The following is a 14,223-nucleotide window of genomic DNA, read 5'->3' on the forward strand; positions in this document are numbered from 1 at the left end:
GTGTATGACGATCTACGTCATGATTCTATGTTGCTGATTAAATAAAATCATATGGTAATGACGTGTCTGACAGATATAGCCGGTGTTCTATCACATAGCCATATGCTGTCAAAATAGCATACATGCAGCTGTAATGTCTGCCATGGTGTCAGACTGCCTGGCTTCATGTACTGGGATAGAGAGTGAAAACAGTCACGATGAGCGCCTTCTGTTTGGTTAATTCTTGCTTGTTGCTCCTTGGTCAGTGTTCATGGTTGAGCGTTATTTACCATCAGGGCATTGCCTCAATTACTATGTTTAATGGTGCAACAGTGGTGGTTTCTTTTATGAGCAATATGGGCAAATGCCCAGGGCGTTATGTTTTTAGGGATGGCATGAGACCATCACATTTTTTAGCACATAAATGGAATATTTAATATTGGTAAAATGTATTAAGTATTTAATATCTAGGTGTTTTATGGTAATATGGCTCTGTCAGATTATTTTGAGAAGCAATTTCGATCATATTTTACATTTTATTGTCATGTAGCGCGGGCCGCTGGTCTTGGTCTTGACTCGGTCTCGACTTCCCTCGGACTTGGTCTTGAATTGGTCTTGGACCCCAAAAGTCTTGGTCTTGTCTCGGTCTCGATACACTCTGGTCTTGGTCTTGTCTTGGTCTTGGGTTAGGTGGTCTTGAACACAACACTGGGCTCAGTTATCTCTGCCAGACTTTATAACAGCTCATTTCAAGTCATTCTTCCTGTAAACCAGCTGATTTACTGTAAATCCACAGCTCTTCATGTGTTTAAATCCTGCAGTTTCTTCACATGTACCTGGGAGGCTCTACTGTAAAGGTGCAAACCCTGAACTGATGTATGAATCAGAGTAAATATTCAGTATCTAAAGACTAAAGAAACATCTGAACTTTTAGAAGGAAAATACCAAGAAATACTGAAGACTTGTGAGCTGTAGATTCAATTCAGTTCATTTTTATTTATGTAGCACAAATTCATAACACATCGTCTCAATACATTTTACAAAACAAGACACATACACACATTTCAACTGATCCTAATTATCAAAAAGTACATTAAGCTCAGTTATCACAAATAGTTTAAAAGGTTTCTAAGAAAAGATGAAAAACATGTACAGTAAAACACATTTGATCAAGTTTTAGAGTTTTAACATAAACCTAATGTAATGGGTTTCATAGATTGATATATTATGAAAGTTATTTAAAATACACAGGAGGATGACAGTCATTTCAGTGAAGAAAAACAATAAGGAATAAATCATTGACACTAATAAAAACTGCATTTCTGCATATAGAAGTGATGTCAGCATAATCAAAACAAACGTAAACAAATAAAACCAAACATGATAAATATAAGCAATCATCTGCAGTTTATGCAGTTTGTTGCCTGTTTCTGTAAATTGAATGACTTACTGCAGCTGAATTTTCTGATTATTTGATGTCCTGAATTTGAGTTTTGAATCTGTTTTGATTGGATTCAGTTAGACTGTTATTTGCTTTAATGTAAATATGACTGATGCTAATCGTATTCATTGTGACTAAATAAATTAATTAAACTGGAGGTAAATTTCCTTTGCAGTCTAAGACCACTAGATGGCAGTGTAGTAAAAGTTTATCGAAGCTGAACAGAAAGTGGAATAATATGAATGTGATGAATATTTTCTATGATTAATAAAATAAAACCCATTGAGATGGACCTGAAGCTTCAGACCAAAACATCTACTTCATAAATCCAGAGATGTTTTGGTTTTATTTATATTTTCTCAGGACTCATTTTGTCTCAGAGTTCAACCAAACATGGCTTTGAAAGCTTTGGCCAGCCTGTCATGTACTTTGGTTTCTGCACTGCTTTCTGTTCTTCTGAAGAACTTTATCACTGAAGATATTATAGATTGGAACGTGGAGGCCAACATCTTCTCAGCTGAGGTCACTCCAGTGAAATCGATGGTGCAGGCGTACTGCTGCTTCAGAGCTTCTTCATCCAGCTTCATTTTTCTAGATAGTTTCCCCAGACAGAAGGTGAGGTGGAGCGTGGCCTGAAACCTGGAGAACATGAGCACCAGCGACAGAGCCAAGGTGACCACAGGGAGAGGGATATCTTCATCATCATCATCATCATCATCATCATCTTCTTCTTCTTCTTCTGGGAGGATCAATGGGATGAGGATATGGTTTCTTCCAGGGTTGCCATGTCTGCTTTCTAGCCTCTCAAATTTCCATTGAACCTGGAGCTTTTTCTGCCACAAACGACTTATTTTATCTTTAATATTCTGCTAACAGCTTAAGATGTGGGGCGAACATTTCATGCCTTTTTCATCTGCAGCCCAGGCGTACTGCCGCTCCAGGTAACACCTGTCAAACTTCTGACCAATAGAACTGCAGCCCAGACAGGCGTCCAGGTGGACGGTGGCTTTGAACCTGGACTGGAGCAGAACCGGAGACAGGTGACCACAGAGAACGGGACGCTGTCTGATTTTTTTCCTGGGAGGATGAAGGGAATGACGATCCGGTTTCTCCCATCAGGACCGTGTAATTTGGTGAGAGACTCAAAGTCCTTCCAAACCCCATCGTCTGGTTGTAGAGGACTAACTGAGATGTTTGGGATCATCTGGTCTCCTGCCTGCCTCATTGAGTTCCAGCGGTCGGGTAGTTTCACGGGTCGATGTTTTTCATCAGGAACTGGACATCCATCCTCCTTGGAGCAGAAAAATACTCTGTGCTGAGGCTTCAGTTTTCCTGTGGCGATGGCGTACGTTAGCTGTGCGCCGTAAGAGTCACAGTTCCAGGGAGCGTAGAGAACCACGTCCCTGATGGAGGCCAGAGGCAGCAGGCAGCTGGCTGGGATCATGAAGTCTCTGATAGATCCATGAGCCACAAAGGTGATGTCCACAGTGTCACTGTGATTCTTCTCCTCCTCCTCATCTATGTGTTTTTTGAAGAAGTTGAACATCTCCACCAGCTTTGGAAAGGTGTTTTTATTCAGCAACTTCAGGGTCTTTCGATTGGCGCAGTTCTCCTCTGCAAGCTTCATCAGCCTGTTCTTCTCGTCTCTGTGGACAAACGTCAAGAACATTTATTTGTTGTGATCACCACAGTATTCACAGAACATGTTCAGACCACAGCTAACCAGGTGATGAAGTGAGAAAACCAGGCTGCAGAGAGAAGCAGAGAGAAGCAGACCTCCTCAGACTGTGGCAGGCAAATTCATGCAATATCTGGAGAAATAGTTGCTTAGAGCCTCCAAATAATCAAAGCTTGTTTTAAGTTTCGGGCTCTGAATTCCTGACAACCTTTGCTTCGGTCTTCTAGTTCTCATAGTCTTGGGTTGGTCTGGGAGGTTCCGGCGCTGACTCTTCGTGGCTTGCAGAGGTTCTCTTGCCCCCCTACCTGGGGTAGCTACTCTGGATGGACACCCCTTGGTGTCGCTGGGAAGCTTTGAGGGATCCAAGGTGTGAGACAGATGCATGTGGATCTTACATGCACAAAGGGAGAGTCTGAAAGAGACGCACCTTGCTCTGCTCAGTCCTTTCCTAATTTTAATGCATTTGATACACAAATCTCTCAAATTCCTTCTCCAGTCCCAGTTTGAACACAGCAGCGTCAACGATGGGAAATCTGGAACCAAGGTGTAGAGGGCCACCTGTTTCCCCCCCACCCTCCTCTTACACATGTACACTAGAAATCACAGGTAACAGCTGGTCAAACGACTGATCACTTTGTCCTGCTGGACCCCTGTGGGTCCTCTTTGCTTCAGTGCTTTAAAGCAACAGAAACATCAGAAATATAAGGAGTTCAGAAACTCACAAGATCTGCTTCTGGCTTTTCATCTCCTTGAAAGCAGAATGTAACTTCATCAGGTTGGAAAGGACTGAGTTTTTCATGGTTGGCAGAAAGTCAGCACCTGAAAGGAGAAGGGAGCTTTTATTTTTTTCCTAAAACTGTCAGGTTCTGGGCTTTTCTTTTAAGAAAAGTGTCTCTCCCCTTCAGCTTCCCGTGGGGGAGAAATTGATGGGAAGGACTGAAACTTAGTCACATTTCCTAAACATGCAGTAGTTGTTGCATATTAAAAATAATGAAGCTTGTTGTCAACCAGATCCCTCTGACCCCAATCCGAGTGTCTCCCCATTCCCTCTGCATCCCAACACCAGAGTGCTAATCTAACTTAGCTGCCTTACAGTCCTTGACTGTTTATAAAATATCTCTGTAAAGGGAGAAACCACACAAAGTCTCTGCAAGATGTAAGATTTCTCATTTATTGACAGGAATTACAGCATATAAATAGTGGCACAAAGTGCCCCCTTCCCAAATGTGTGATTGGTTTATAATCTATTAGCAAATCACAAACAGTTGTCTAATAAGAATCAACACAGCATCACATGAGTCTGTTGACTTTCTGACATCAGAGATTGGGTTGATGAAAACGGCTTTCTGCATAATTTCTGCAGCTGTGACGTGTTAAAGCAGGATGTGAAGCAAATACACAAAATGTTTAATGCTCCACTTGTCTTAGTACATACAGTGTGATATGAGAACATTTGGTGTAATTTTAATACAGACTAATAACCATAAAACACATAAATCTGGTACTTCATGTATATATTATAATTTCTACATTTAGATTGACAGATCATATTATTAACAAAATAAACTACTAATATAACATATTCATAATCTTATCTCCATCCTACATTGAAGATGTTATTAGAACATTTCATTCCAGTCCCATCAACAGCGTAGGCGTACTGCTTCTCCAGATATTCTCTGTCAAACTTCTGTCCAGTAGATTGGTCTCCCAGACAGGCATACAGGTGGACAGTGGCTTTGAACCTGGACTGGAGCAGAACCAGAGACAGGGCCAAGGTGACCACAGAGAACGGGACGTTGTCTGATTCTTTTCCTGGGAGGATGAAGGGAATGACGATCCGGTTTCTCCCAACAGGACCGTGTAATTTGGTGAGAGACTCAAAGTTCTTCCAAACACCATCGTCTGGTCGTAGAGGACTAACTGAGATGTTTGGGATCATCTGGTCTCCTGCCTGCCTCATTGAGTTCCAGCGGTCCGGTAGTTTCACAGGTCGATGTTTTTCATCAGGAACTGGACATCCATCCTTCTTGTAGCAGTAGAAAACTCTATGCTGAGGCTTCAGTCGTCCTGTGGCGACTGCGTACCCCAAACCGCAGGAGACACAGTTCCAGGGAGCGTAGAGAACCACGTCCCTGATGGAGGCCAGAGGCAGCAGGCAGCTGGCTGGGATCATGAAGTCTCTGATACATCCATGAGCCATGAAGGTGATGTCCACTGTCTCACTGTGGTCCTTCTTTTCCTCCTCATCTATGTGTTTTTTAAAGAAGTTGAACATCTCCACCAGTTTGGTGAAGGAGTTTTCTCTCAGCCACTTCAAAACGACTGGATTTGAACAATTTCTCTCTGCAAGTTTTATCAGTCGGCTCTTTTCTTCGGAGCTCTTTGTTCTTTGTGAAACTTGAACATCTCTGTAGATGTTCTGCCTGTAGAAAGAAAATGATGAATATTTAGTAAGAATATGTGTCTGTTGCCTCCTTACTGTCACTATAAAGCAGCAAGATATATTCCTATATTTGCCAGATCTCATTACAGTGGATCCCGGTTCAGTACTTGTGTATTTTGAGCTCTGGCTAATTTTGGACTGTTTAATCGTTGTTTGAGACTTTGAATCCATGTAGATTAATCCCCAGCAGAGAGGGGCAAAAAGCTCTGTGATATACTTCAAACCTTTCATTTGAGCCAACAGGTTACACTAAAACACATTAAAAAAAATTCTTTAGGAAATTATGAACAAAAACATCAGCAATGCTATTTGCCACAGTTGATAGATTAACAAACTTACAGCCTCCAATCTTCACTCTACCAGCGGCTATCCCCAAACATAATAATGTAGAGAAAATGGCTAAATTAAGGTCCTCCTCCTCCTGCTGTCTTGATTTCCTACTCATGATTTTCCTTAAGAAAGTTCTGCCTGTTGTTGAATCTGATCTCATTCAGATAGTAAACTGATTCCTCTCATTGGGTTTTTTCCCCTCAGTCTTTAAAAACAAGAGTTATCATAACAATTTGGACAAATCTATATTCTCCCACTAGCTCAGATTATGAGAAGTAATACCATTAGCTACCATAACTGTACAGATGGTCCACAGCTCACCATCCAATCACTGAACAGACAGAACAGATAAATGTCTGGATGAGCCACAACTTTCTCCAGATGAACAGAAACAAAACTAAAGTTATTTGGACCTAAAGATGAACGATGCAGAGTCAAAGCACAGCTTCAGTTATTACAACTGGAAACTAGAGATCAGGATGAACTCTGACCTCAACCCACCTGTCTAGAGACACCTTGTTTCATAATAACTGGAACAGTGATTAATTCTGGTCTTCATTCCAACATTTGATGATTTTGATGATGATATTTGACAACATAACTGGTTACTGTGTTGTTTTTAACAGAATTAAACTTCCTTGTTGCTGAAATGTTCTGCAAATAGATTTGACTTCTTCATTTTAATGCATTGACCAAAACAAACACATCAGCCTAAATTATATTTCTCCTAAGAGCATTCTGCAGCAGAATTAGATGCCACTCAGTAATTTCTCATTAAATATTTCCCATCAGGAAACTCACAGCATCATACTCCGTCTTCCCAGCTGTAGAGAAGCCAGTTTGTGGCGTAGGTCACTTTTCGGTTCACTCATGGTTGGTGAATCAACAGGAACTTAAAATTAAACTATTAACCTGCAGAAGAAAAGCAAAATCATTTCACAATAAGAAAATACTGAAGTTCTGTTTTTTTTTTGTTTTAACCTAAATTCCCTCATTCCTTTCATCTGTAAGAATTTCTACTCAATAACAGAAACTATGACTGAACAGCTTTGTCTCTAGAATAAGAACCAGATTCTGTTAGTTCAGAATAAATTACTACTAATATTTCACAGTAATACTGTTAATTTATTAGAGCAAAGCTACAGTTTGTCCTACCTGTTGCAGGTGAAACTGATGCAGTCATCTAACAGGTAAAGGATCAGCAGCCTCATTTGTAAGACTGCTGGGTGACGCCTCAATGAGAAACAAACAGCAAAAAGTGAAAGTGAAACTTCAGAGCCAAAATGTACCTTTATTTCACCAGGGAAATCCCACTTAGATTAAAGATCTATTTTCCAAGATAAGTCTAGCCAAGACTGGCAGCATCACACAGAAGTTATAAAGGCTTTAAAGTTTATTGACCATAATAAAAACCAGAGCCCAACCAAAACTGAGCAGAAAAACTTGAAAAAAATCCTGCAGCAGGATCTGTTCTGTGAAGCAGGCATGGAGTAAAATCTGGTAGAAACTCAGAAAATAGAAATAAACATGTGATCGGAAACATGAATCCAGAATTTCTCAGATTGGGTTTAGTGTACCTGTTGTTTTTCTCTCTCTGTCCTCTTCACGTCACAGAGTTATTTATTCCCTGAAACCAGATAAGAATCACCATACATGCCAACAGGTGATATGAAAACACCTCTGAACTGGTTTGGCTCAGGAATCTCTGCCAATCAGCTGATTCTTCCTGTAAATCGGCTGAGTTACATTAAACCAGCTGATTTACTGTAAATCCACAGCTCTTCTTGTGTTTTACATGAATTTAAATCCTGCAGTTTCTTCACATGTACCTGGTAGGCTCTACTGTAAAGGTACAAACCCTGAACTGATGTATGAATCAGAGTAAATATTCAGTATCTAAAGACTAAAGAAAAGTCTGAACATTTAGAAGGAAAATACCAAGAAATACTGAAGACTTGTGAGCTGTAGATTCAATTCAGTTCATTTTATTGGTGTAGCACAAATTCATAACACATCGTCTCAATACATTTTACAAAACAAATTATACATTTCAACTAGAGGTCTGCCGATCGATCGGCCACCGATCATAATCGGCCGATTTCCGTGAAAAAGTGTATGATCGGTGATCGTCGATCACGGTCTCTTGTTGCCGATCACCTGCATCTCATTTCCAGCCTGCCTGTGCAGCTGGTCTCCTCTTTCCTTCACACTGCGCAAACGCGCAGCAACAAATCCTAAGCGATGTGGAACTATAACCCACTGAGTGAATGGGGAAGTTTGCGTGTTGCGGCGGAAAATTAAAGCACGTGGGGTGAAGCAGGTCAAAATGCATCAACACAACGAATCTAATATGGCATAAAAACAAAGCCATACTTGATGGAGTTTGGCTACATCGAGGCTCACTGCAGTAAAAAAGACATACGGAGGATCAGACAGCAGGTAAAGCAGCGCACAGCTACAAACACTCACCCGGATTAGCATGACGGTCAGAAAGCTAAACAAATAACCTAGAAAATTATTTAAGTCTTCGAGCTGCGATGTAAGACGCTGGTTCTGCTCTCCTGTTGAACCGCTGCTATGCTACAGGTAGTAATATTTCACAGACGGAGCTTCGCTTCTGCTCCACCTGGTAGTGACTCTCACACCGAACCTCTATTTAAAGCTGCAGCATCTAACTTAAAAAAATAAATTTTACCTACGTATTAAAACTTTGCTGTCCTAACATGAGACAAATAATCTCTGAAAAAATAATCGATCTCCCCCTGTCCTGCATAATTACTCCGCTCAGTCAGAAACAGCCAATCAGAGCTAGCAGTAACCAGCTAGCCACCATGCTAACAGGAAGTTTTCATTCAGTAACTCTGGATTGTTTAATTAATGGATCCTGTATTTGCCTTTGAATGTTAAGTTTTATACTTGAACTTTTTGGCAATGTTGAGAGATTTTATTTTGGCTCTTTGTATTATTTAGCCTCTTCAGAGCCTTCATATGTTTTCAGTCTGTTAAAGATAGTATTACTGATAGCAGTACAATTTGCACAATGCCTGTTTTGTTTAGTTTTCTTCTTGGAAAAAGTTATTAAAAACAAGTTTTTGTCTAAATTAAGGTGAATTCATTGTTCCTTTTTCCACATAATGTAACCGGTAGGGTTTATGATAAAAAATAAATAAATAATAATTATGTGATCGGTATCGGTGATCGGCCCTCATGGGTGATCGGTATCGGCAGGAGAAAACCTGATCGGCACATCTCTAATTTCAACTGATCCTAATTTTCAAAAAGTACAGTAAGCTCAATTATCACAAATAGTTTAAAAGGTTTCTAAGAAAAGTTGAGAAACATGTACAGTAAAACACATTTATCAGGTTTTAGAGTTTTAACCTAAACCTAAAGTAATGGGGCTAATTTCTTAGATTGTTATTTATTGTGTGTATTTTAAATAACTTTAGTTATTTAAAATACACACAAGGATGACAGAGTATCATTTCAGTGAAGAAAAACAATAAGGAATAAATCATTGACACTAATAAAAACTGCATTTCTGCATATAGAGGTGATGTCAGCATAATCAAAACAAACGTAAACAAATAAAACCAAACATGATAAATATAAGCAATCATCTGCAGCTTATGCAGTTTGTTGCCTGTTTCTGTAAATTGAATGACTTACTGCAATCAGCTGAATTTTCTGATTATTTGATGTCCTGAATTTGAGTTTTGAATTTGTTTGGATTGGATTCAGTTAGACTGTTATTTGCTTTAATGTAAATATGACTGATGCTAATTGTATTCATTGCGACTAAATCAATTAATTAAACTGGAGGTAAATTTCCTTTGCAGTCTAAGACCACTAGATGGCAGTGCAGTAAAAGTTTATCGAAGCTGAACAGAAAGTGGAATAATATGAATGTGATGAATATTTTCTATGATTAATAAAATAAAACCCGTTGAGATGGACCTGAAGCTTTAGACCAAAACATCTACTTCATAAATCCAGAGATGTTTTGGTTTCATTTATATTTTCTCAGGACTCATTTTGTCTCAGAGTTCAACCAAACATGGCTTTGAAAGCTTTGGCCAGCCTGTCATGTACTTGGGTTTCTGCACTGCTTTCTGTTCTTCTGAAGAACTTTATCACTGAAGATATTATAGATTGGAACGTGGAGGCCAACATCTTCTCAGCTGAGGTCATTCCTGTGAAGTCGATGGTGCAGGCGTACTGCTGCTTCAGAGCTTCTTCATCCAGCCTCATTTTTCTAGATAGTTTCCCCAGACAGACGGTGAGGTGGAGCGTGGCCTGAAACCTGGAGAACATGAGCACCAGCGACAGAGCCAAGGTGACCACAGGGAGAGGGATATCTTCATCATCATCATCATCTTCTTCTTCTTCTTCTGGGAGGATCAATGGGATGAGGATATGGTTTCTTCCAGGGTTGCCATGTCTGCTTTCTAGCCTCTCAAATTTCTTCCAGACTCCATCTTCAGGTGATTTTAAAGGAGACACGACGATGTTGGGAATCCTTTGACTTCCAGCTTTCTTCATGGAGTTCCATTCATCAGGGAGACGTTTGGGCCGATGCCCATTATCTGGAACCTTGCAGCCACGTTCAGGTGAGCAGTAAAACTCTCTGTGGACAGGTTGAATCTTCCCTGTGGCGATACCGTACGCTGCGGTAGCTTCAAGGTAGCAGTTCCAGGGCGAGTACAGGACAACGTCGGAGACGGTGGGCAGAGGCAGCAGGCAGCTGGCTGGCATCATGGAGTCGGTGATCGTTCCATGAGCCACAAAGGTGATGTCAACTTCGTTGCTGTGGTTCTTCTCCTCTTCCTCATCAATGTTTTCCTTCAGGAACTGGAACATGTCCACCAGCTTGGAGAAGATCTCAGACTGTGCTTTTTCCCTGAGCCACTTCCTAACGGATTCATCTTTGCAGGTATCCTGTGCAAACTTCAGCAGAGTTTGACAGTCGTCACTGCTCTTGTTTTTGGTTTCAATGGAGCGTTTCACCTTGGCTAACCTTCGGAAGATCGATCTGGAAGAGAAAACGCCAATCAGATGACAGTTCTTCTTTTTAGCAACAGATTGTGGTAACTCTGTATTTCTTGTCGGATCTGATTGAAACGTTTTACACAATGGACGATTACATGTTGATATTGTGTCAAAAGCAAAGTGAGGGAATCATGTCCAGTTAACAGGACCAGATTTTTATGTCATCCCCGATTTCCCTTTTCTGACAATCTTAGGGATTCTCCAATTATCGGGATGATTCTTAAGTATCATCCCTCTTATTTAGAGATATTCCTGCTGTGTTTCGTGCATTAAGATCTAGAGGAGTGTTTCTCGAACTGTGGGCTGCTGGCGCCCCCTGTGGTCATAAAGGTACTGCATGTAAACAACCGTTTATTTTACGTGACATGAACTCAAATCGTAATTCATGCTGTTAGCTTACCAAAGGATTGTGTTTAAAAATAATAATAATGGATGGAAGTGGCTTAAGACATGGTCACTCAAAATACTGGTGGTAAGTCTATTTTTATTTTATTATACCTATAAATTACAAATAATCTTAAAATGTCTTTAATGCACACAGAACAACTTCTTTTTTCATTTCCATGTGTTTGACATCATTGGAAAACTTTCAGAATCTGTAAATAATTTGTCTTGTCTTTTCCAGGCACATTTACAAAACAGAACCACTTTTATTGGGATGAACAAAGCAGACAACAATATGTGGGTTAAGAAACTAAAATTGTTTTTTCTGGTTGCATATATGAAGATGTTTTGTTATTGCGGGAGCAATTTCAAGTTAGAAGGTCAATGTGAGTTTGTTAAATGGGTTAATTGGTCTTCAGTCTGAAACGGTTTGAGAGACACTGAACTGTAAAAGTTCTTCAGATCAGATTATGGTCACCCATTTCATTTATTTCCATTATTTTAGTTAGTGAGATGTTTCATCATTCAGACTTACTGAATGTTTTTCAGGTCGGTTTCCATCTGGTCAGAAGCGATCCGCATGTCCACAGCGTTCTTCCTCAGACTCTGACTGGCTTCAGTCTTACAGTTATTCACATCGATGCAGTTGATCACCAGCTCAGGAACTGAAAACGCCAATCCAACCACTCCTGCTCCAACCTGGGAAAGGCAAAAACAAGCAAAGGAAATAAAAAAAAGTTTATCAAAGGTCTGTTTTCTGCCGTGTGGAATCAGAACCAACTTTACGGGTCAAGATTTTGGCACAAACAGGGTCACATAAGTCACAGCCAAATAATTTCCGGTTACTAAAAAATATATATTTTTTAGCATAATCTTTATTATTATCATGATAGTGCACAGAAATGCCCATGTTTTATTTCCCTCAAATTTCTGAGATTAATCTCAAAATGTATACTTTTTCTAGCAATTCTTTTGACTAGAAGTCAGTTTCTTGAAGTTTTTTCTAAAACGTTTCAGAGTTTTTTGGTGGAACTTTAGTTCTTTCTTCTTTCCATCTTCAATGGCCTTACGCCATCACACCACATCTGGATATTTCATATATTCAGTGAGCAGTCTGAGTTACTCACCCGTCCGACTGCTTTGCCTGCAGCTTTTGCTCCCATTGACTTTGCCAGCTCTGGAAGTCCATTTGACACCAAACTCTTCCCAGACTTTCTCGCTGCTATCATCGCAAACTTGGAAGCTAAAGAAATCCCAAGAAGAGCAAAATCTGCCTCCTTATCACTGATCAGTGTTTTGGAGAAACCAGACATCATGCTCTTCAGACTCATCCTGGTGTTCAGCATCAGCCCCTCTCGTTTGGCCATGGCCCTCACGATCCTTTCTACAACATAATCTTCTGGAGAAAGTTTCTCAAAGGACGAAGCCTCTTTTTCCCTGCGCTCTCCTTCCTCCTTCAGCATTCCCATCAGTTTCTCAATCCCCTTTTCGAGATTCTCGATCTTCTCACCGATCTGTTTGGCTTCCTTCATGTTTTTGCTCGCCACAGTGATGTCCACAACATCTGAGGTCAGGTTAGTGGTCAGACCGAGGCCAGAGGCCACGGCTCCAGCTGTGAACAGGAACGGGATCGCAGCTCCTCCAGTGACGAGGGCTGATATACCAGAAACTGTCATGGCCGCCGCTCCTCCTACAGACACTGAGCTGCCTACAACTTTGCTGATGTTGCAACCTTTCTTGGTTTCCTCCAGCTCAGTGGCCAGTTTGTCAAACTTCTCTGCACCTTCTTTCTGCAGCTTCACCCACTTGAAGATTTTATCTATGAGCATGTCGGCTACATCCATGGTGGGATCCCAGTGATTTTCCTGAAAAAAGGTTCAAGTTTAGTCAGTAATTATATTGAAGCAGCATCTGATTGCTGAACTCTCACCTTTTCCAAGCAAAAATTAGAAGCAGAGAGCGTCTTGAAGGAGCTGAAGTTTCTGGATGTTTGTTCAGATCTCCTCTATTACTGAGTGATTCTGAAATACTTAGAACATTTTGATTTTACCAAGCTATCTGAATAAATAACTAATGTTGCATTGAGGACATTGTAGAAAGAAAAGAAAATAGTTAATTTCTGCCAAAAAAAAAACTTTAAAATTTTTGGATTACTCGCAAAAATTTTCTAAATTTTCTAAAATAAAGTGGAAATTTTCCACTTTTCAAACTCAGAAATTTCCAGGTTTCTTCCAGAACATTTCTGAGATTAATCTCAAAATTTCTATTTTTCATTTTTTTCACTTTTTGAACTCAGAAATTTTATTTTATATTCAGAAAATTTCTCAGATTAATTAAAAACAAATTCTCATCTTTGTCATGCAAATTTTTGGACTTTTAGAGGAGCTCAGAATTTTTTATTTTTTAAGAAAAATTCTGAAATTAATCCAAAAATTTCAGATTTTTTTCACTCAAATTTTTGACTTTTTGAGCTCAGTAATGTTCTTGTTTTTGTCTTTAAAATATTGCTGAGATTTTTCTTGAAAGGTCTGAGTTTTTGTTCTCTCATTTCCTTTCTATCCACATTGTCCTAAGACATTGTTGTAAATAACAGATGTAAATACGTGTAAAATGAAGATTCCAGTGTCTCACCTGTTCTGTTGAAATGTGAAAAGACTCTTGTCAAAGCTCAGGTTGGGTTTTTATTGAAAGGAAGTTTATTGTCCGTTTCTTTGTTCTGATTGGCTGATTTAAAGAAAGTCATTCAGAAAGTGAAAATGTTTCTTATCCTGCTGACCCTAAACTGATAAACTTTTGAGCTGACCTCAAACGACCTGCAGCTGTTTAACATCAGATCAGAACCAAGAGTCAGTCATAGTTCATGCAGAAAACTGAAAACTACAGATAAATGTCTTGATTTGTGAACTCGGATAGATT

General features: G+C 39.8%; 2 protein-coding genes across 2 annotated transcripts; both read right to left on the bottom strand.

Annotated features, from left to right (window-relative positions):
- Positions 1-4,323: 4,323 nt before the first annotated feature.
- On the bottom strand, positions 4,324-7,066 carry LOC106934526 (uncharacterized). The gene is made up of 3 exons (XM_015014491.1): positions 7,030-7,066; positions 6,676-6,786; positions 4,324-5,524 (listed from the first exon to the last, which is right to left on the bottom strand). Exons 2-3 carry the CDS (start codon positions 6,744-6,746, stop codon positions 4,690-4,692), a joined length of 906 nt encoding a protein of 301 aa, XP_014869977.1. The 5' UTR covers positions 6,747-6,786; positions 7,030-7,066; the 3' UTR covers positions 4,324-4,689.
- A 2,071-nt stretch (positions 7,067-9,137) lies between these two features.
- On the bottom strand, positions 9,138-13,387 carry LOC106934522 (uncharacterized). Its single transcript, XM_015014488.1, has 4 exons — positions 13,238-13,387; positions 12,435-13,172; positions 11,843-12,006; positions 9,138-10,906 (listed from the first exon to the last, which is right to left on the bottom strand). Exons 2-4 carry the CDS (start codon positions 13,149-13,151, stop codon positions 9,922-9,924), a joined length of 1,866 nt encoding a protein of 621 aa, XP_014869974.1. The 5' UTR covers positions 13,152-13,172; positions 13,238-13,387; the 3' UTR covers positions 9,138-9,921.
- Between the last annotated feature and the right edge of the window lie 836 nt (positions 13,388-14,223).

The sequence above is a fragment of the Poecilia latipinna genome, unplaced genomic scaffold (genome assembly GCF_001443285.1).
Source record: "Poecilia latipinna isolate Pla-1442-1.1 unplaced genomic scaffold, P_latipinna-1.0 Scaffold1820, whole genome shotgun sequence".
Lineage (NCBI taxonomy): Eukaryota > Metazoa > Chordata > Actinopteri > Cyprinodontiformes > Poeciliidae > Poecilia > Poecilia latipinna.